This window comes from Octodon degus, unplaced genomic scaffold (assembly GCF_000260255.1).
Source record: "Octodon degus isolate 3935 unplaced genomic scaffold, OctDeg1.0 scaffold00067, whole genome shotgun sequence".
Classification (NCBI taxonomy): Eukaryota; Metazoa; Chordata; class Mammalia; order Rodentia; family Octodontidae; genus Octodon; species Octodon degus.
In genome coordinates, this window is record NW_004524643.1 from 10,866,214 (window position 1) to 10,887,632 (window position 21,419).

At 51.6% G+C, this 21,419-nt stretch overlaps 1 protein-coding gene across 5 annotated transcripts in view; it reads right to left on the bottom strand.

The window, feature by feature from the left end:
* The window catches only part of Abcc8 (ATP binding cassette subfamily C member 8), a 71,420-nt gene that overhangs the window by 6,528 nt on the left and 43,473 nt on the right, over positions 1–21,419 (bottom strand). For 3 of the 5 annotated variants that reach the window (XM_023719417.1, XM_023719420.1, XM_023719421.1), the window contains exons 17-29: positions 15,337–15,372; positions 13,574–13,612; positions 13,072–13,170; positions 11,941–12,025; positions 11,246–11,326; positions 9,047–9,184; positions 8,016–8,141; positions 7,151–7,250; positions 6,710–6,951; positions 6,451–6,617; positions 5,372–5,441; positions 4,751–4,908; positions 2,362–2,454 (exon numbers count right to left, since the gene is read on the bottom strand). In XM_023719417.1, the coding sequence (XP_023575185.1) occupies positions 2,362–2,454; positions 4,751–4,908; positions 5,372–5,441; positions 6,451–6,617; positions 6,710–6,951; positions 7,151–7,250; positions 8,016–8,141; positions 9,047–9,184; positions 11,246–11,326; positions 11,941–12,025; positions 13,072–13,170; positions 13,574–13,612; positions 15,337–15,372 (1,434 nt within the window). The remainder of the gene's footprint in view (positions 1–2,361; positions 2,455–4,750; positions 4,909–5,371; positions 5,442–6,450; positions 6,618–6,709; positions 6,952–7,150; positions 7,251–8,015; positions 8,142–9,046; positions 9,185–11,245; positions 11,327–11,940; positions 12,026–13,071; positions 13,171–13,573; positions 13,613–15,336; positions 15,373–21,419) is intronic. The other 2 variants (XM_023719418.1, XM_023719419.1) reach the window with 2 other exon arrangements.

Here is a 21,419-nt window from a genome sequence, read left to right on the forward strand (position 1 = left end):
AAAGAAAGAAAGAAAGAAAGAAAGAAAGAAAGAAAGAAAGAAAGAAAGAAAGAAAGAAAGAGGCCATCTCAGCACTGGAATCAGAGGAGCCCCAGGATGCCATGGTGGCTATTTGCTTCTTACTGCTGCAGCTTGGATGATTGTGGGGCAGAGGGTCTGGAGACTGAGAAGTGAGTCCCTGAGGTGACGGGAGTGTGCAGGGAAGCGGATGAGTCCATGGTGAGGGTGAATCCACACATCTGAAGGGACCAAAGGGTCTTGGTGTGCGCATGTGTGAGAGGAGGCTGAGGCATTCCGCATGTGGGGGCCTGAGGGCTCTGCCGAGTGACAGGAGAGTGTGTGGGTGGGTATGTGATGGGAGCTCCCGCAAGGAGGGTGACAGTGGAGACTGAGGAGGAACCCCGTGTTGGAGCCCTGAAGGCCCAGATTAGAGTCCAAACACACACAGTCAGTGTGTCAGTTTCCGTGACTCAGTTTCCTCATCAGTAAAATGGAGACAGTAACAGCTTCGACAAGGACTGAAACAACATCTAGGCTCAGCAATGCTGGACACCCTGATGACTCTTTTGTGAAAAACAGGGCCTTTGGGACAAGTCCAGAAGGTCAGGCAGACCGGGGTCAGTCTGTGTGACCAGACTGGTGCACAGCTTCTCTGGTTCTCAATTGTGTATCTGCAGAACGTGACTTCTCACACCTATGTCGGGGTTTCCTACAAGGATTAAATGTCATCACACACACACACACACACACACACACACACACACACCCCACACTTAGCATTGGTGCCTGGTGAGGGCTCAATCGATGAACACTAGTTAACTCCCAAGAGGGCAGGTGGCTAGGCGAAAGCCAATAATTAGACATTTGGGGCTGATAAATAGTCCTTCATTTAGGCTCTGGGATCATTGTGTCAGTGCAGTGTGGGTGGCTTTGTGGCAGCAGTCCCTCTGGCTGACCACAGGCTTGGCCTGGGCCCCATGCTTGGTCTGAGGCTGGCAACAGGGTGCTGGGATCACTCCCAAGAGGTCTGGCCCACTTTAGCAGGGGCAGAATCTCTCTGCGGCAGTCTTAGCCAGAAGGCCTCTGGACACCCGAAACTTAGGGCAGAGGTTAGGACCAGGAATGCTAGGACCTGGATGGTGAAGGAACTGGGGACATTCAGGCGCCAGGCTCTGAGCCTCCAGCGTGGGAGACAGCACAGCCCTGCTCTGCTCTGACTTACACCGACAACCTCCCTACGAGCCCCCTCCCCCAACTGCATCCCTGGGGAGTCAGCCTGGGGGCTTCAGGGTCAGGGAGGAGGTTCAAGCGTCCTTGTACCTCTGAATGATCCTTGAGCCCTGGGGTCACTCCTGGACGCAGGACTGGGTGTCACATGGTTATTATTATGACAGCCCACACAGCTGTGCCATTCTAAAAATAATCTATTATCGCTCTCTGGGTGAGGCTTAGAGAACAGGACCCAAATACCTCGGCCAGGGGTCTCTGGCCCAGCTGGCAGGAGGAAAGGCGCCTCTGTTACATCCAGCCGACTTGGTTGGAAGCAACAGCGTTTCCCACAACCCAACCAAGCACACCTCAGATGCCCCTGCCCAGCGCACGATCCTCTCAGGTAGGAGCAGGGCAGTTTTCCAGACATTCCTCTGCCTGGTGGACTCTGAATCATCCCTTGAGTCCAAGCTCCTGGGATCCACCCTCTGTGAAGCCTTCCTTCACTGCATTCTTTCTCTTCTCCCAAAGCCAATGTCCCCTTCTGGCAGGACACCTGTCACAAGGACTTGTCCTAGCTGCTGCTGCTCAAAGTTAGAACTGTAAATGCCTCCAGACCAGGGGCTCATCTGACTGGGTTTCAGTGCCTGGTAGGAGACTTAGCACACATGCTCAGAAAACATTTGTTGAATGAATAAGCAGGCTCAAGTCTGGGCTTTGGAAGACCCCATACATAGAGGTTGCTTCCTTCTTTGTGCAGTGGATGCTACCATCTCAAAGCACCTGTGGTGGCAGCGCAGGTAAAATACTGACAGGGACCATACTTGATGACAGGTTTGCAACAACTGGGGGCCTCAGGGCTGGCCTCTAGGATCTAGGGGCCCTTCTAGCATGGACACTCAGACTGTCCCTGCCTTAATCATTTTCATGCTCTGTTTGGTTCACAGAGACCCTGGGCTTGTCTCCAGGGCTACAGTTTTCTTCTTTGGATCACAGAAGGGGACCTGTCTCTGCAGGTGGTCAGCCCTGAGCCTTGGAGCTCCAAGGAGGGGCTCAGAGAGGTGTGTGTGAGGCCTTGCAGAGGGGGAGCCCTTCAACAGGAGCCCTGTTTGGAGCCCTCCACGCCTACCCTGAGGGTGTCTGTACTCGTACCTGAAGGCCCGGATGGTGGTGAGGCCCTCCACGGTTTCAGCAAAGTGCGAGAGCAGCGGCAGCTGGGTGGTGTCATCCAGCTGCTGTAGGTCCCTGTGCCGAAGGACAGAGCAGAATAGTTAGGGTGGCTGCTCAAGGCCAAGCCTGGGTGTGGACCCTAGCTCTATGCCCCAATGTGTGGAGCAGTGGGCATCACCTCTCTGGTCTCAGTTTCTCATCTTCAGAGAGAGAGGACAACCAGGCCTCCCCACCACACTGCTGTGAGCACTGAAGGAGCGCTCAACAATTTCACTGTTTATGCGAAATGCTTAAACAGCCTGCCGGGCCCTGTTCCTGTCAGCATGGGCATGGATATCCACACTCCTGCTGCACAATCTGGCACTGAGGTGAGGCTGGCAGGCAGGCAGGCAGCGTTGGTTCCCTTTTCTAAGTGGACCCCCTGAAGCTGAGACAGCTGGCTAAAGAAGTGGGAAAGCGAGCCTCAAAGTCCTCAGCCCTCTTTTCCTAAGGCTGAAATAGGCTTCTTCACATCACCGACAAGACCTAAGAGCTCCTGGGGGGGGGGGGGCAGAGGTTTCCATGGCAACAGATGGCCTCAGGTCCCCTGGCTGTACCTTGACACTACATCTATGCTACTATGCAGACTGGGCTGAAATGCAGAAAGTAGCTTTCTTAGTCACGCTGTGTCTAGGGCCAGAGTGGGGACCAGAGGGACAAGATAACATTTCTTCTCTGGCAGTAGAAATGAACTTTGTAGAACAGCTTGTACTACAAAGTGTCTGAAAAGCCACTGTGCTTCGGTTCGTACTGATGCACTATGTGCCTCGTGGGTGCTGGGGGCTTCTGGGCCTTCAGACAGAACACCGTGCATACAATGTTGAGTCTTTTGCACTGAGGTCGACATGCATCGAAATATTAGTAGTTAGTATTCTCTCTGCTCAGTATTTTTTAAATGGGGTCACTGAAGGTATTTTATTTTTAGCTTCTATTTTTTGATGTTTCAATTTTTTTTTTCTTTTTGGTACTGGGAATGGAACTCATGACTTGCATATGCCAGCCAGGTGCTGTGCCACTGAGCTATGTCCCCAGACCTCAATTTTTCTTGTTTATAGTCTTTTTTTTTTCACTAGTGTATATTAATTACATAGAATAATGGGTTTCAGGGTGGTATTTTTATACATGAATATAATCCACTCTGAGCATATCCACTCCCTCTTCAGTCCCCTTCCTCTTTTGTGATAATCTCCTGTCTCCTGTCTTTTTTTTTTTTTCCTAGATTCCAACTATGAGAGAAGCTGTTCAGTATTTTGACTCTAGTTCCTAATCAATTATGTGCTCCTGGGGAAGGTACTTAACTTTTCTGTCTGCCATCTGTAGGAGGAAATGTGTTTTATACCACAAATCAGTGCACCACACTTAATGACCAAAACACAGGCTTCATTAAGCAAAGCTTGGCGTTGCTGTATGCGTACAGTCCTGTGTAGTCTGTGCTATTTCCCTACTTGAAAACATTGCTTGTAATCCATGTTGACTCCATGAGCCCCTGATGGTTGTAGCAGCAGTGTGAGAAACAGCAGTCAAAGGTTTTTTAAAACTTTCCTTGTAATTCTTTGAATCTGTGAATTTAACAGAATTACTCCCAGAAAAAAACTTTCTGGAGAATACTTAGAAATTCTGAGTAAGAAAGAGGTGTGAAGCTGAGGCAGCAAGATTCCAAGTTCAAGCCCAGCCTGGGAAACTTACCAAGACCCAAAAATCCCCAAAAAGGGCTGGGAATGTTCAGTAAAAAGGTCCTGGGCCCAAATGTGAGTTGACAAAAAGAAAGAAAGAAAGAAGAAAGAGGTGTGCAAGGCCCCAAGGCTCATGAGGGCCAATATGATTAAAGCAAATATGGCCAAGAAAGACTCCATAAAGGCAGGGCTTCCGGCCGGCTGCAGACCCCGTGGGCTGGGAGGAACAGCAGCAGTCCACCGCTGGTACCAGCTGCTGTCTGGTGTCACACATCAGCAATCAGGCCGGTTGCTGGAATTGCACAACCCTTATGGGAAGCATTTTGGAAAAATGAATGAAAGGCATAAACGTGTCCACACACCCTGACCTAGCAATTCCTTCCCAGAACATCTCTCCCAAGGAAATAATTCAGATATGAACTGTAGTGTGTGTGTGTGTGTGTGTGTGTGTGTGTGTGTGTGTGTAAACAACAGATGGTCATGTTAGGTTAGTGGAATAGGCTATGGACAGTTCCTTTATTTCTACTTCTTTGTTTTCCTTTTTGGGGGAATATGAGAACATGCTTATGACAATGACTGTAGTAAATTTACCAAAATTGCCCACTGCAAGACCCCCATCTCCCACCACACCCCCCTGAGGTTGGCAGATCTGCTATCACCTGGATGCCACCCGGAAGTACTTCTGGATGAAGTAGCACACGATGGCCAGAGGCAGGAGGGCCACGAGGAACACAGGTGTGACATAGGAGATGACAGCCAGGGCTGAGACACAGAGCAGGGTAGAGCGGCTCAGGCACTCCAGCGTGGACGGGATGTGCTGAGGGAGGAGAGGGGGCACGGCCAGGTGCATCTTCCTATGAGACTGTGTTCACAGTGTCACCTGCCACAACATTTTTCTCTCTCGCTCTGTCACAGGCATATATCTTATCAGCCTAGCTACAATGTGAGCTCCCAGAGGCTAGAATAAGCTGTTTGTTTTCTCACCATCTAGTATGATGGCAAATAAAAAAAGACAGGCCGAATCCAAATGAATACTGTCCAATTAATCAGCCACTTCAACTCAAAATATGCTGGGTGGTTTCTAGAACATCTTGGATAGAAAGCAGAGGGACCTGGAGGGTCCTAGCCCCTGGGGCACATTGTGAACAGGTCAGGGACACCGGGCTCCTCCCACAGGATAAAGATCATGGGATCTAGGGAACCCAGTAACTAACAAGCAAAGCCCCCAGGGGCCTGGCCTCTCTCTGGACCAGAGGAACTGTGACCCCCATCCTGTGTACCTGGTCAATGGTGTTACAGTCCGATGAAAATCTATTCAGAATGCTCCCAAGGGGCGTAGTCTCAAAAAACCTAAGAGACAACCGAAGAATAGTTACTCATTTATTAGTGATTTACTTCCTTTATTTAAGCCTCTCTAGAGCCATGCAAGGGCCTGACTTCCTGAGCACAGTTGGCTGAGGGTTTGCAGGCATCTGTCTCACCTGTGCTCCCGGTGCTAGTTAGCCTTTGCTAAGCCTCTCTCACTCGAAGGCCCATCTGTGATCACAGCCTCCTTTCTCTGTCCCTCCTTCCCCTGGCTAACTCAACAGTTGTCCTCCTGGGACACAGAGCCCTCTCCAGAGGGACGACCTGCCAAGGAGCAGGGCCCTGGGGATCGACTGTCAGCTGGCTAAGTTTGGAGGCCACTGTCGCTGTCAGTGCTTGGTGGTGACCTCGAGCTGGGCCCCATTCCAACTAGAGAATTTCATTACCACAGATCTGGAGAAAAGAAGGGGTTGGGTCAACTTGGAGGCTGTATCTGTGGGCCACAGAGAGCTCAAGACACTGAACAGTACCAAGTCAGCCAGGCAATAACTGCAAGGAGCCTGGTAACCTGTTGGCCAAGTGTGGTTGCAAAATGAGGTGGCCAATCTGCAGTGACAGAACTAAACCTCTTCCCAACCATGCATCTTCGAGGTCCTCATCCATCAGTTTTGGGGACTGGAGCAGTTCTCCTAGGCTTCCCAGCTCAGACCAGGTTGGCTAAAGGAGGCAAGGTGGGACATGAGGAAACTGAACAGTGGATGGAGTTGGACAGATGATAGCTTCTAGCAAAGGGGACTAACCTTGATCCAGTGCTCAATGATACTCACTTGGAGAGCGGATGGGACAACTGGATGAGCTAACTGTGTAGAAGGCCTAGCTCGAGCTCCCTGACTAAACGCCAGTTTCTCCCTGCTTCTTGCAAAGGAGGAGACTTCTATATATGCTGCCTGAGTCATCCCATGAGCCCATGAACAGTCCTGTGTGCCCATTTTATAGATGGCAGAACTGAGACCAGAGCACAGTGGTTTGCCCCAGGGTGGCTGGAAAGGTGTACCTCATGGGGGCTAGGATGATGCGGTTTAGCAGGCTGCGGTGCAAACTCTTGGCCACCTTCAGTCCTGTCCACTCCACAGTGACAGAGGTGACCAGGCACAGCACGATGCCCAGGCTACAGAGCACGGTGAACACCATGGCATAGATGGTCTGGTCCAGGGAGCACTCCTGGGAGGACAGAGAAGGAAGGGGTCCGAGGGATGCATGCGGGCTCAGCCCTCGCTCTCACCCAGCCCCTGCCATGCGGCTGCCAGCCACACCTGGCTGAGGGAGCAGTTCCTGGATGCAGGGCTCAGGGTCAGGGCACTGTCAGTCCACTTGGCCAGCCAGTAGTCGATGGCCACCAAGACCATGTGCTTGAGCAGCTGGGAGAAGCCGAGCAGGGACAGTAGCAGGATGCCGGCAGAGGACAGGTACTTGGCACAGGCACGCCATGGGATCTTGGCTCGCTGATGCAGCACGGAGGACAGGTTGTCGTCTTCCTCACTCTCGGCCACCTCCTCTGCAGGTCCCAAGAACCCACCCTGTGGCTTCAAGACTCACACCCCTCTGAGGATGGGTGAACTGGTGTAGATATTTTATCCCTCTTTACAGGTGGGCAAACTGAGGCACAGGGGGGAAGGAATTTGTCTCACCACACCCAGAAGCCCAAATCAGTCTCCCCATAGCCATCATTTCATTCCTGCATCTACTATCTGTACCTTCCTCTTCCTCCTCATCCTGTAGAAGGCCATCTCTTGAAGACATGGCACGGGGCAGGCCCTGGGATGGCTCTGTGGCTTTTCTCTCCATGACTGTCTCCTAAAAGGCAGACATGGGTGTAGCCAATGTCCTCAAAGTACGCATGTGGGAAGGGGGGTTGGATGCCAGTGCTTGGGGAGAGCGCGGTTGGACACGTGTTTACGTTGCTAGAATTTACTCCCTCCTCTCCACTGGCCATCAGTACCCCACTGTCCCAGTGGAGGAGGACCACCCCTGCTCTATTCTCGGTGCTTGTGGTTCAGCGAGTCTGGTGGACCTGTGACCCAAGACTGGTCAATCCTCACATCCCACCTCCCCAAGCATATGAACTGGACTGAAGCCCATCAGACCTGGGACCTCTGCTGAGTTGCAGAAGGAAAGCCTGAGACAGGGGACGGTTCACACTGCTACCACAGGAATGAAGCCAGTGAGGGAGGCATTGCCAAGACAAGGCCAAAAGAAGGTTCCTTAGGACACTGTTTGGCCATCTGATCCACTGACACTTGAAGCTGTGACACGCTTGAACTTTTTAGTTTCATGAGTCAATAAATCCTTGAATTCCCCCTCTTCTCTTTGCTTAACCAGCTGCAGGTGGTTTTTGGAAACTTCACCACTAGACAGCATCTGGCTATCTCAGGGCAAGGGGCAGGTGATCACTCTGCTCTGGATACATGGCACAGGTACTGGCTTTCATCCCAGGTCCCACATCTGTCACCAAGGGGCTCTCTGGGGGCAGTGAGGACAGGAGGCCTTTATGAGTTCAGGCTTTAGAAAGCCCATTTCACCCACCCAGCGTACACAGTCTAGTCCCTGGGAGACACCCACCTTCTCCAGCTCTTGGTCCTGCCGGTTCATGAGGGTCTTCCAGTGCTCAAAGAGCTGGCACTCAGACCTCTGGAAGTCCTTGAGTGTACCCTCCCTCTGAATGGTGCCATCTTTCATAGCAATGATCTGGAAAAATGGAAATAAATCCTGTTGGGGGGCTGGCTGGCATCTGACAGGGAGATGTACACATCCCTTCCTCTGCTACCAATGGCCTACTTCACCCACTACCATGGGGGCCGTGACACCTACCTTCACCAACATGACTGTCCATGGCTGGGCTTGCTGTGTGAATTAATGTACCTTGGTCAGGCCCACTGGTTACCCACAAGGACTGTATCAGTAGATCTTTCACATACTTAACAGACTAACTGCATGCTACTCTGAGCTCCTACTGACAGTCTGGTAGGTTGCATCAGTGCTTAGCAAAACACATGCTGGTCCCAGTGTGTGTGGCCCTGCCTTTGGAAATCAATCAGTCTTTTTATGTAGACTATTATGATTTCTGTCCTTCCCCCTAACCTCATATACCCAGAAGTGGGGCTTTTGGAAGGTGACTGCATTAGGGGGGCTCATAACTGATTTGTTGAGAGGAAGTGGGGCCTGGTGGGAAGAGGCAGGTCACAGGAGGCATGGCCTGGAAGGGTTTGTCTCCTGAAGCTCCTCTCTGGCTGAATTTACCCACCCCTGGAAGGCCAGAGACAGCTCTCCCATCCCAGGGACACTCCCCAAAGCCAGGGAGAGGGGCATGTCATCAAGTTGGGCAGGAACCAGAAGGTAGGCACTGAGCTTGTATCTCTGGAGACTTCTTGGCACCAGCCTTGGGGGTCCCACAGGGCCAGGCCAAGGTGGAGTGTGTGCGGGTCTGGGTGACACCAAACCTGGCCTGTTCAGGCTCTCCTGAGCTGCCCAGCTGTGCAAAGCCATCCAGTGCTGCCTGCTGCTGCTTTATGCCCTTTGGTGACTTCCACTGAGACACTCTGCTAAGGCCCAAATGCTTCCCCAGCCCAGCCCTGCACAGCACAACCCCTCACCCAGTCTGCATGGGGCAAGTACTGTAGCTTGTGGGTCACCAGGACCACTGTCCTCTTGTCATCCCGGAGCAGCTCGAGGATCCCAGCCTGCATCAAGTGGTCACTCAGGTGGACATCCAGAGCTGAGAAAGGATCATCCTAAGAGGGGAAGTGTAACAGTATCAACTATCACTCTCAGACAGATCGGGTCACTTCCTGTCTCCTGAGCATTCAGGGCTCCTGGGAATATATCCGGTCTGAACTCCTTAGCATGGCAACGCACACTACTACCATTTAGATCTAAAACATTCGCCAAATGTTCTTTGTGTTCAGAGGTAGGCCTTCTAGAAATGGCTGGGTCATGGGGGGAGAGTGCTGTGCTCACTGGTGGATTAATCTACTGATGAGTTCAAGGCTAAAAGTGTTAAGAGGCGGGGCAAGGCTGAGGGTATGACCTGGAAGGGCATAGTTTTTGTGGTTTTTTTTTAAATTTTTTTTATGTGTTTAGTACAGGGTCTCACTACATAGCTCAGACTCAGTGATCCTCCTGTTTTCAGTCTCCCCAGCACTGGGATTACAGGCATGACCACCAGACCTGGTCTCGGTTACTGGCTCCACATGCTCAGGGGTGGGTCTGGCATGCCATGTGGTGCCAGGGATTGAACCCCGGTCCCTGCACTTGCCTAAGCAGGCACTCAGTCTGCTGAGCTGCCTTGGTGGCCTTGGACAGCCATATTCTTGTTCCTTTTCCTGTTCTCTTTTCTTTGCCTCCTGGCTTCCATGGTTTCACCAGGTTTCCTGTACAAGGCCCTTCCACCATGCTGTTTCTGCCTCAGATACAATCTATCAATCAATCAATCAATCAATCAATCAATCAATCAATCATAGTCTGAACCCTGGGAAACCATGAGGCAAATCAAACTTCTCCTCCTTTACTTTGCAGGTACTGGGCATTTTGTCCCAGTCACAGGAAAGTGGATAAGACATGAACCTTTCTAACCAGCCAGGTCTTCTTAGCTTTACTTTTCATCTGTCCAGCTTCTTCCATTCCATGTTTCCAATGAGCCTGACACTGAGCCTTTGCCTGAACTGCTTCCCCTGCCTGGAGTGCTGTTCTGCCTTCTGTCTGCCTAGTGAATTCCTGCTCATGGCTTCCTGTCCCCTCTGGATCGTGTCCTTACTCGCTTTCCTCTCTGTTCCAGAGATACTGGTGCAAAGCCAGGTTTAAATTGTGCACTCCTGACTACGAGGCCCCCAGGCTCTGAGACCTCTGGTGCCTAAGCCTGGTTCAGAGTAGGAGCTTAATAAAACCCAATGACATAAAATAGCTACTTAACTTTTATCTAACACGGTTGTTTAAATCTCAGAAGGGACTGTGAGTGAGCTAGAATGTGGCAGTGCATGGAGTGGGTATCCAGAGCTAACAAAGGGTAGGAATCTTTGGGAAGCCTTTAGTGATAAGTGCTGTGTATGCCGTGGAAGACGTGAGAGAGTGGAAGTGGAATTAGAAGGTCCCTGGCCAAACTGCTCCCCCTTCTGTTTAACTTTCTCTCCAATGCCTTCCCCCAGGAAGCCCTCCCTGACTACTTCCACCTTCACAGCTGCCTCCCGGGCCACGCCCCTCACGGTCTGTGCTATAGTTCAGCTTTGCATTGGCTGTGCTCCTGGGTGTGCATGAACTCCGTTTCCTCATCTAAACTTCCAAGGCCAAGGCCTGAGTCTTAGGATGCTTCAATATCATTCCAAGCACCTGACACAGATCAGCACGAAGCAGAGCAACTATGTTTCATCTCACATTTGACTGCTAGTATCTGGATGCTCTGGTGAGCATTCAACAGTGGCCAAGTGGAGTTCCAGGGGACATAATGCCAGGATTGATTAGCAATGTCTGAGCTGGGCCCAAGGGGGGCAGTGGTGGCGCCCAATCTTATGCTTGCCATCTGGATAGCTGCGTATCCTGTACACTACTCCTGTACCACAACTTTTACTGCAGAGCTCATGGGGAGTCTGCAGTGCATTCTCGGCCATCCTTGCCTGCCTCAGTTTCCCTATTATTAGATAAGCAGGCAATAATATCTCTGGCAGGATAGTTTGCTCTGGGAGAAGAAGGCTGCTAGGGGGGTGTGTGTGTGTGTGTATGTGTGTGTGTGTGTATATACTAAGATAAGGAGAAACAGCCAGAAATGAGGGCCCGGGTGAAATACCGGCTGGGACACTCACCAAGAAGACAACATTGGTGTGCTGGTAGAGTGCGCGGGCCACGCTGATTCTCTGGCGCTGACCACCAGACAGGTTGATGCCCTGTTGGCAGAGAACAGCCATGTGGTGAGTCATTCAGAAGAGACAGCCCCAACTCCTACTAGAATATGAGCTCTTTTGGATGGAGATCTAGCTCTGCCTGCTTCTCAGATCCTTCCTCACCTTACCGAATAAAGGCACATGCTTATCTTTACTGAATTCATCTGGAAATGGACAGTGTGAACCCCAAGTTTTTGAAGATTCATCCTGTAGGTGCTAGGGACCCTCTGATCAGACAAACCAAGACAGAGGAAGGACAGGTTTAACTCACACCCAAGGAGGAAGGTGATAGGAGAACACTGTGTGTCTAAGTCCATGGGAGGTGACCCCATTCAGAGAATGAACAAGAGCAGCACAGCCCTGTGTTGAGCCCAGTGCCATGTGGCTACTCAGTGGGCATGAATGAAGGTGTCAAGACATCCCTGGCCAGGAAGGCACTAAGCCCACCTTGCTTATGAAGCAGGGCTGAAAACCCATTAAAGACAGACACCAAGGAAAGTTGTAGGCAGCTCTCCAGCTGCACCCTCTCCCGTTCCTCAGTTGCTCATGCCCCCCCCACCAAGGTTCCCAGGGCATGGTGGGAGTGATGGATGTGGAGCAGGGAGGCTGCAACCAACCCGTTCCCCAATCTGGGTCTGGTCTCCGTGGGGCAGGATGTCGATGTCCGGCTGTAGGGAGCAGGCTTCAATGACCATCTTGTACCTGGAGAGGAGAGAGGAGGGGGAGGGCGGACAGCTGAGCGCCAGGCCAGAGCGGCACCTCAGCACTTGCCAAGGGTCATTAGTCCCTGGACAGCTGTGCCCAGAGCCAATGAGGGCTTTAATGGGCCTTGCTCTGGGGTGTGGGCAAACACCACGTGAGCTTGTGAAAAGCTGAGGTCAGCACCTCGTGCAGCCTTGGGGAAGGTTCAATATTTGAAGGATGAAATTAGATGGGTGCAAATATGCAGAGTAAGTGACAAGGGGAGGCCCCTGGTCCCCGTGCAGTGGGAAAAGCTGCAGCAGGGCTCACACTCAGGGTACTGCCTGGGAAAATCACGGCTGGTTAGTTTGGGCAGTAATGATGATGGCTGGTCAAATATTTGTCTAGCATGTTCTTCTCATCCCTGCCTGGGCAGGTGCCAGCCAGGGTACACAAAGGCACCAGAGCATCCTGCTGGAAAGTGTGCACTTAGGCGGCTTTGGATTCCAGGTCTACTTCAGCCACTTACTGGCTGGGTGGCTTCGGCCAAGCCACCTCACCCTTCAGAGCCCTTCTCTCACCTGTAGAATAGGGATTAGGATACCACCTGCCTCCTGAGGTTTGTGAGCTTCGGGGACATCACATGCACAAGGAGCCTGACCTGGCTCCTGGTGAAGGCCCAAGGCATGCTGGGTATCAGTACTGTCACTGGAGGGAAATTAGTACACCAGCCTTGAAGCTGAGGGTGGGGACTCACAAGAATGGAGAGGCAGAGAGCAGGCAGTGACGGGTAGGTGCCCACCAGCTTGACCAGGTGGCAGGACTCTCTCCCTCCTCACATCTACAGGGGCTGGACTGCCCTACACCCAGGCTTATCTGGATCCTTTCCAGACGTAACATATGAGGTTGGATGGACACCGGGTAAGCAGCCTGGCATGCAGGACAGCTGGGTGTGGGTGGCTAATGAGGGGCTGGGCATCTGCATTGTTGGGGCCTGAGGAAGACTGGCAAGGCAGCCAGGCGCCAGTTCTTCCCCTCTCAGCTCCCTCCCTCCCAGAGGCTTTTACCTTTGTTTGTTGAAGGGACTCTCAAAGGTGATATTCTCCTCCACAGTGGCATTCAGCAGCCATGGTTTCTGAGAAGCATAAGCCACTGGGCCTCTCTTCCTGGAAAAAGCAGCCATCTCAGAGAATTTGTACAGCTGATGATGTCTTAGACTGGGGCCAGGGTGCAGGGGCGGCACTGAGATGGCAGGGGTAGTTGGCAGAAATCTGCATTGTGTGACCTCTTTTGCCTCCAGGGCTTGAGACAGGTGTGGGTGGTCCAGACTGCAGCCACTTGGGGGAGGGGACCCCGGCCCTCTCTGCCCTGCACCCAGCCTGCCCCAGCAGGGAGTGCTTGATGCACAGAAATGGTGGAAGCTCAGGAATCCAGGATGGAGGTGGGAAGCACAGTGGGCCCCAAGTGGGCCCCAAGCCCTGGACCTTCTCTCCAGGGAGACACGGCTTCGTGGCCTGAGAGCCCTCTGATGGAATCTATCCTGGGAGGCAGCTGTCCCCGACCTGGTACCTGATGTCAGAGTCAGTGGCTGTCTCCCGTTCTACGTTGCTGCAGGGGGAAAAAGATGCATCTCAGATGCGGCCCAAGTGGGCTGGGTCCTCCATAAAGATATCAAGCTTGCATGATCCCCACATGAGCAGTGTGCCTTTAGCAGCCCTGGGTCAGAGTGCAGCCACAGTGAGGTGTGGGCCGAGAAAATCACAGGCGGCCCCCAGGGCCTTACTGCACAGGTGTGCAAGGAAAGCCTGGAGACAGTCCTTTCAAGGGAGAGAAAGGGGGACAAACCCCAATGGTACAAGCTTTCAGGGGAACACTTCCAGGTCAAAGGAGTATGAGGCCTGCTATGGGATCATCCAGCCCGTCTTTGCATATGGACTCAGATGAACAAGCTAAGGTTCCAGGCCAACAGCACTGCTTACAAAGCCTGGGCAGGGGTGTGCTGGCCAGAGCCAGGCAGCCGGGCAACTGACACCAATGCCTGCACCTCCAGCGGGAAGGTGACGTGTGGCCCTGTCAGGAGACCAACGTGGAATCTGCCAGGAAGGACACAGTGGCAGCAGTGCCCATGTGCTGTGGAGCAGCCCAAACTGCTCCAGTGCCAAAAGATTCCGTCACTTGGAGCTCGTTGTGCACACTTAAACTTGTCACATGCCCTAGCTGATTCCTGGCTCCAGAAGCCTGGTCACCATGGCTTGTGGGGCTGGCCCTATTATCATGCTGGGGACACAGTGGGAGAAAGGTCAGAGAAAGACTGGAGGCACCGCCTCTAGTGCTACAGAGCAAAGCCAGGAGGCTCTAAGCGTTCACATAGGTGCACCGACCTTCCTGGTCCTGACCAAACACCAACAGGGTCTCCACAGTGTCTGTGGGAGGGGGGATCGGAGGGAGGGTGCAAGGGTCTCAGAGTGTCATTCATCAATTTCACTTGGAAATTTTTTAATCTTTTATTTATTTATTGTTTGGTACAGGGTCTAACTACATAGCTCAGACTCATAGTGATCCTCCTGTCTCAGCCTCCCCAGTGCTGGGATTACAGGCATATGCAGTAACACCTGGTTACAGTGGCTGGCACAGTGCTGGTGCGACATGTGGTGCTGGAGATCAAACTCGGATGCTTGTGCTTGCCAGGCGGGCACTTAGACCACCAAGCTGTCTCCTCAGCCCTCATTTAGAATTTTAAGACTTGCACTGAGCAGAAATCACCAGGACTGAATGTCCTGTCTGTCTGAGGGACACTCGCATCCTTCTCTTACAATCCTGGTTCTCAACTTGGTTTTCCTTCACAATCATCCCTAGAGTCTTTTCAGATATGCTTTCTAACTATCCATCCCCGGTCACATTTTATAAACAAGCTGGTGGTTCATAGTGTATTCACGAGGAGGGCAAGCACCCCCACTCTCTAGTTCCAGAACGTACCTGTTACTCCTAAAAGAACCCCTGAACACATTAACAGTCACTGTCCCCACCCACCCCACTCCTTCTCCAGTCCCTGGCAACCATTAATCTACTTGCTGATTCTACTCACATGAATTTTTAATATCACAGAGAAACTGATGCCTGTTTGTGCATTACTGCCTTTTGGATGGATACACAGCATTGTAACATGTGAAACACCCCTCAAATAAAAAACTTGGGGTCCTCATTGAGAATGCATGGCTCACCCTTCTAAAAGTATGTGGGCTGCACAGCCTTGATTCCATACTCAGCCTTTCCCACTCGCAGGCCCCCCACCTCCACCCAGCCCCAGGTCCAACCCAGTCCCGAGGTGGTACCTGGGGTCCTCTCCCGTCTCGCCATCAGGAAGGCTGCTGGGGCACAAATGGAAAGATCAACACTGGTTACGGCACACACTCCGCGGCCCTTCCATCATGTTGGATCTGTGCAGGGAAGCAATCCCAAGCCCTGCCACCCTCCCAGCACTTGCCAGGGCCCCCACAGGCCTTCCGTGGGCAGAGGTTATTCCCAATCTCCACGTGCCTGCAGGCTTAGATGGGCACCTGGCGAACAGCAAGGGCTCAATCAGGGTTCCTGCTGTTGGCTAAGAGCACAGGAAGGCTGGCTGGGCACCAAGACCTTTATAGTTGGGAAAATTAAAGCCCTTGGTGTAAAGCGACTTTTCCAAGGTCACGATCCTCTTACATAGTTTCTTTCTCAACTATGAATGGGGATCTGGTAACTGGATCAGAAATCAGTAAACTGAAACTGCTTTAAAAAATAGAAAACATCAACACATGCTGCATAGGGTTAAGGTTTGTGCCTCTCCTGTGAATTCTCCTTGTATATCAATGAATGGATATAGTGGACCGTGATATAACATTCACTTCTTACTGTGGATTATAGTGAAGAACGATTTTCAAAAATGATGAGTGAGGTAACCAGAATTGTGCTGCCAAATTTCCCAGGGCTCTTTCCCCGGCCCCAGCCCAAGACCTCTCAACTTTCTAGAGGCAGCTCTGGGCTACAGAAATGTGGATTCAGACTGGCACCTTTGGGGAAAAACATCCAGCTGCGTTGGCATATGATTCCTACTTTAACAACATGAAAACCTGCTATTCTATAGTGAACTTTCAAAATGATTAGCGCTGTAATAGTAAGACCTCTTTCATACACAAAATAACCTCAAGAAAGGTTTTTTGTTGTTGTTGTTGTATTTTGTACAGAGTCTACAGGGTCTCAATACACAGGTTGGACTCATAGTCATTCTCCTGTTTTCAGCCTCCCAAGTGCTGGGATTACAGGCCTGCGCCATCGTGCCCAGTCTCAGTCGCTGCCTCAGCTGCCCAGGGGTGGGGCCAGCATGGCACGCCCCTGCGTCTGCCTAAGCAGGCAGTTTAATCTGCTGAGCTATGTGGCCAGCGTGAGAGGCTTATTTTTACTGTCCTCACTTTGCACATAGTGGAAGTGAGGCTGAGAGAGGCTAAGCAACTTGTCCCAAGTCACACAGCCAGCAAGCTCAAGAAAAAACCCCAGATCTGATTTTAGGTCTGCATACTTTCAGTGCTGGGCTACATGACCTCACTGTGATTTCTGAAAACCACAGCTCTGATAAACATCTTGCTAGGAAAGCCAGGATGGACAAATGCAGGGCCAGAAAGAAGCCTCCGGGCAGGACGGATGTGGACCCTAACTGCCAGTCCCTCCTGTTCTGTTCTGAGATCTTTGTGATCTCTGTTCACGCTCAACCTGGCCTACCTTCTCCAACCACCACACTGCTGTAACTCACACTTTACAGACAAGCTGCTAACAGGAGAGGGATACCAAAGCAAAGCTGACAAATTCCAGCTCCGTGGTGCTCCAGATAAGCTCATCCCTGGAGCCCTCTCCCTGACTGGCCCAGCACAGCAAGGGTGGTGGCTCCTGCAACTGCAGCCTCCCTGAGGACCGGGCTCACCAGTGCTCCAGGCCCTGACTCAGCTACATTGCTGTCGGGGCTGCTCAATTAGCCCCCCTAATGGACTACCCTGCTTTCCAATCTGCTCCCGTGGAAGGAAGCTTTTCACCACCACAGGGACTTTAGGCAGGAAGAGCATCTTTTTCAGCCCCCAAAGTGCTTAGCACATGGCAGATCTGCAATAAATGCACCTTGTTAACGGCAGGCAGTACTAATCTTTGAGGAGAAGGGAGGGGCTGCACTCTCTGCGGCGGTTCCCGTGCACAGCGCGAAGTTCTCTGCATCTCATCCAGCAATGACCCTGCACACCCTGTCCCCACTTCACAGCAGAGGATGCTGAGGCTCAAGGTTTGCAGAGCAGGCTCAATGTGATGGTCAGGACGTGGGAATCGGGGGTGTATGAAGTCCAGGTTCATCCCTTTCCAGAGAAGCCCTGAGCCTCCCCAAGGCTCTGCGTATTTGTCTTCATCCAAGAAGAGACAAATGGCACGGCATGTCAGACAGGCATTTTCTATTAGTATTTTAACTGAGTGTTGGGAGTGTTCAGTTTTTTCTCTGCAAGAACCTTAGTGCACCCACAGTCTTCCTCCCTCCAGCCAGTCAGAATCTGGTCATGTGTGTAGCATGCTAATTGGGTCACGCAGCCTGTCCTCCAGGGGCTCCTGGGGTAGTAGGCAGATCAGACAAGTATGGACGTCAGAAGGTCACAGGACCAAAAGAAAGGCAGGGACAGCAAGGTGTCACAGAATTTTTTAGGGACAGTACACACAAACACATATGCAATTTATGGAGAAAGGGCAGGCAAGTTCTGGGTGACAGGATGTGAAAGGTTTTATTTCTTCTCTATACTTGTGCATCTTTTTCCAAGTTAATATGTGCTCTTTCAAAATCAGAGAAAAAAATTCTAAAGGTCATTTGGAAGAGCAGGAAAGCTGAGAAAATAAGGAAAGGTTCATAGAGGTTGGAGCCAAGTCAGATCCTGGAGGGTGGGGAGGACTTGGCAGTGGGGGAGGATGAGGACGCAGCACATGGTGACAGGCGGTGTAGAGAGGCGGAAGACGAGGGCTGTGGAAGACGAGGGCTGCGGAGACTGGATCCAGGAGCTTCTCCGCTCACTGGCCATGAAATCTGAGGCAAGCCCCTTACTGCCAGGACGCTCCATTTCCTCATGGATCAAATGGGGTCAAAGTACAAACCTCGCGAGACTGAGGAGAGGATGTATTATGAATATGAAGGAATAATGTGGGCTTGGACTGTCTTTCAGGCCAGAGTTTGGTCCCTAAAGTGTAGTAGGGAGAAAGTGAACACCCCCCTAGCACTCATTTAAGATCCCAGCAATAAATCAAAAGAAAAGTGGGCACCAGGGTTGGAAAAGTAGCGTAGGACTTCCATGGTCTCCATAGTCCAACTGTCCTGCTTGCTGCGGGCCTGTCGCTGTCCTGACACGATGCCGTTCACCCACAGGACTCTTCCTTGGGTCCCAAGGCCCTAGTCACTGAGTCTCAAACTTCCAAGACAGAAAAGGAAGAGATTTTTTTTTTTCCTGTCATTTTCTAAATGAAGGAACTGAGGAAACTGCCCACAGTCACAGAGCTGGGGAGTGGCAGGGTCAGCACACAACCAGAGGCCACCTGGTGCCCGAGCCTGCCTCCTCACTTCCACACCTCTTGCCACCCACACCTGTGTCCTCAGGAACCCAGTAGCACCAGACCCCAACTTCCTAAAGGCTCCAGAACTGTTCTGCAGATCAGCCCACAGGCTTCCTACTTCCTGGGTGATGAGGCTTCTTGGCAGGCAGCTTCCATGCCAAGCCCAGACAAGAAGACGTTCTGAGGCTGGTGCTCTAGAACACCCAGGTCTCCAGTGCGGACCGAGGCAGCAGCCGCGATGAAGGGGCCATATATGGAAGCCTCAGTGGGGGTGGGAGAGGCAGCAGGGAGGGAAGATGGGACCATGGTGGGTGCTTGTCCTCCTCCACCGCCATGTCAGAAAGATATGACTAGCAGTTGCTCCTTGGGGGCTGGGAACTCCTCCCCTATGTAGCCCTGAGGCCCTGCTTCCCTCTGGTTCCTCGGGGGTCTTTCAAACCATTCTACTATTGATATTAGTGGCCAATGGTGGTGTCATTTCCTGGGAAAATATTCCATCTGAGCATATCTGCTCGAGGTGACAAGGATATGAAAGGTTTGATATCAAATTTTATTAATATCAATTTTTATTAAAATATTTTTTACTTAAAGATTATAGAAGGTGATTGGAAATTTCCAGGTTGACAGTGCATTGAGCAGACAGCCAGGCTGGGGCCAGGGACTCTCACTAAAGAGAGTGCTTGTGAGCCACTGGCTCAGGGTGGCTTGCTAGCTCAGCGTGGTCACATGACTTCAGCAGATGCCTCTGCACCCACCCCAGGGCTCTGTCTGCACACCCCCATCCACTCAGACTCCAAGTGTGGGGGCCACATCTTTCCCTCTGGAGCCCACAGAGAGCAGTTCATAAAATCTACGTCCTGCACAGGGCACCTGAAGTACTACCTGGAGCCTCAAGAAGCCTGATTATTTGCTTGAAATGGACACAGAAGGAAACAGTCACAGCTCTAAGGAGATCTGTTCATGTCAAATGTTGATGGAGGAAACCATGTTGGGGTTAGGGAGCACCCTGGGCAAAGGCTTGTGGGAGAGACACGCCAAGATATATTAATGAGGGCAATCTCCTGAAGGGCAAAATTGGTTCCTGATTCATTCATTGAGTAAATTAATTAATTTAGTAAAGGCACTGTGGGCACAGAGTGATAAATAGGACACAGTTCCTGTCTCCAGGGAGTTTACTACAGTCTCTCCTGGGAGATGTGGAGCGCAATTAGAGAACTGTAAGGGAATTTTGTACTTGGCAAAGAGGAACACTGTTGAATAATAATGTTTATAATAATATTTAAAGGGCATTTGTTACATGCTAGGTTAATCCTCACGCCAACCCCATGGGTAAAAAGGCAAAGCTGGCACAGAATGTGCATGGAATTTTCCAAAACACAGGCACCAAATGTGAACTCCAGTGCCATACTTAGCTCCTGAGTGAACAGATGCACCAACGAGCCAAGTCCCTTCTCCCCAGAGCATTCACCAAGCTGAGCCTCCACTCTCCCAACTTCCTGCCTTGTGCCTTCTGGACTCTTTCTGCCTGGTCACCAGGGCTTGTCCCTGGTACAGACAAAACTTCAGAGTGGCCTGGCACTACCATCGCCTCCAGCTGCCGGTGTGCAGACTCTCAAAAGGGGCTGCCAGGTCGGAAGCTCCTTTGCTCTCGGCTCACTGTAAGAGCATGATCTCCCCGCAGACCCGAGGTCCAGTGTCTGAAGGCAGAAGCTCTTGCAGGAATGGAGGGGTGCCCAACATGCAGGGTCAAAGCTTAAATCACTGGCTGGGGTAGGGAGTCTAGACAGAGGTGTGTGTGCCCAGGATTCTCCAGGACAAACAACAGAAAAAGTCAACTGCTTAGACCCCTCCTGCTTACCACCACTGTAACGACGAGTTCCTAACTGGTCTCGCTTCCTGCAGTCTCTCTCTGCCCTGTCGTTCTTCATCAGCACAGGATTCTTCTACAGCCTTTGGGTTTGCACCCTAACCCTGGCACACCTGCCCCAATCCAAGTCCATGCCTTCAGGTCCATCTCTCACCAGTGCCCTCCACGGCCCCAGAGATTGACACCATGTTCTTTACACCCACAAGCCTCTGCCCACACAGTGAGCTGTGCCTGCAGTGCCTCTCTCTTCCAGCCCTGCCTTTTCCACCAGATAAGCCCACACTCACCCCGCACGGCTTGCACACCACACCCAAGTGAGCCTTCCCACCTTCACGACAGGGGTCGCCCCTGTTCTGTGCTTTAATGTTGCACTGATCTCCCTTTATCTTTCTTAAAGGAAGGGGCCGTGTCTTAATCATGTACAGATGGCCATGGCTGTGCACAAGGTCTGGCACACCATGGGTCTGCAATAACTATGAGAGGAAGATTTGTACTAACAGTGTTTGGGCACGATAGCATGTCTGCATCTTGTACTATGAATAACCACTATGAAGACAACAATACGCAATGTGTTAATTATTGAAACTGTCCTACTAATCGGTTTTTAAACTGTCTCATTGCTATTTGTTTCTCAATACAATTAGTTAAAAAATGGATAAGCTTGTGCATCAGTGTAGAGACACTGCAGCGTGAACCGAGGAACAAGTTCTCACAGTTCCCTAGAGCTGCTGCAAGCTGTCTGCCTCTCACTATGCTTAGGGGGAGCCAGACCATGTGGCGATTAAGGCGGAGTCTCGGGAGACGAGAATCTTGCTCCACAGCCTCCTCCTCCACCCTGTGAACAGAGCCAGGAGCTGGGGCCTGCTGCCTGCTGAGGAGGAGAGATGTCCACAAGGACAGAGCCCTGAAGGCCCATGCAGTGGTCCTGCTGAGACAGGCATGTGTGTG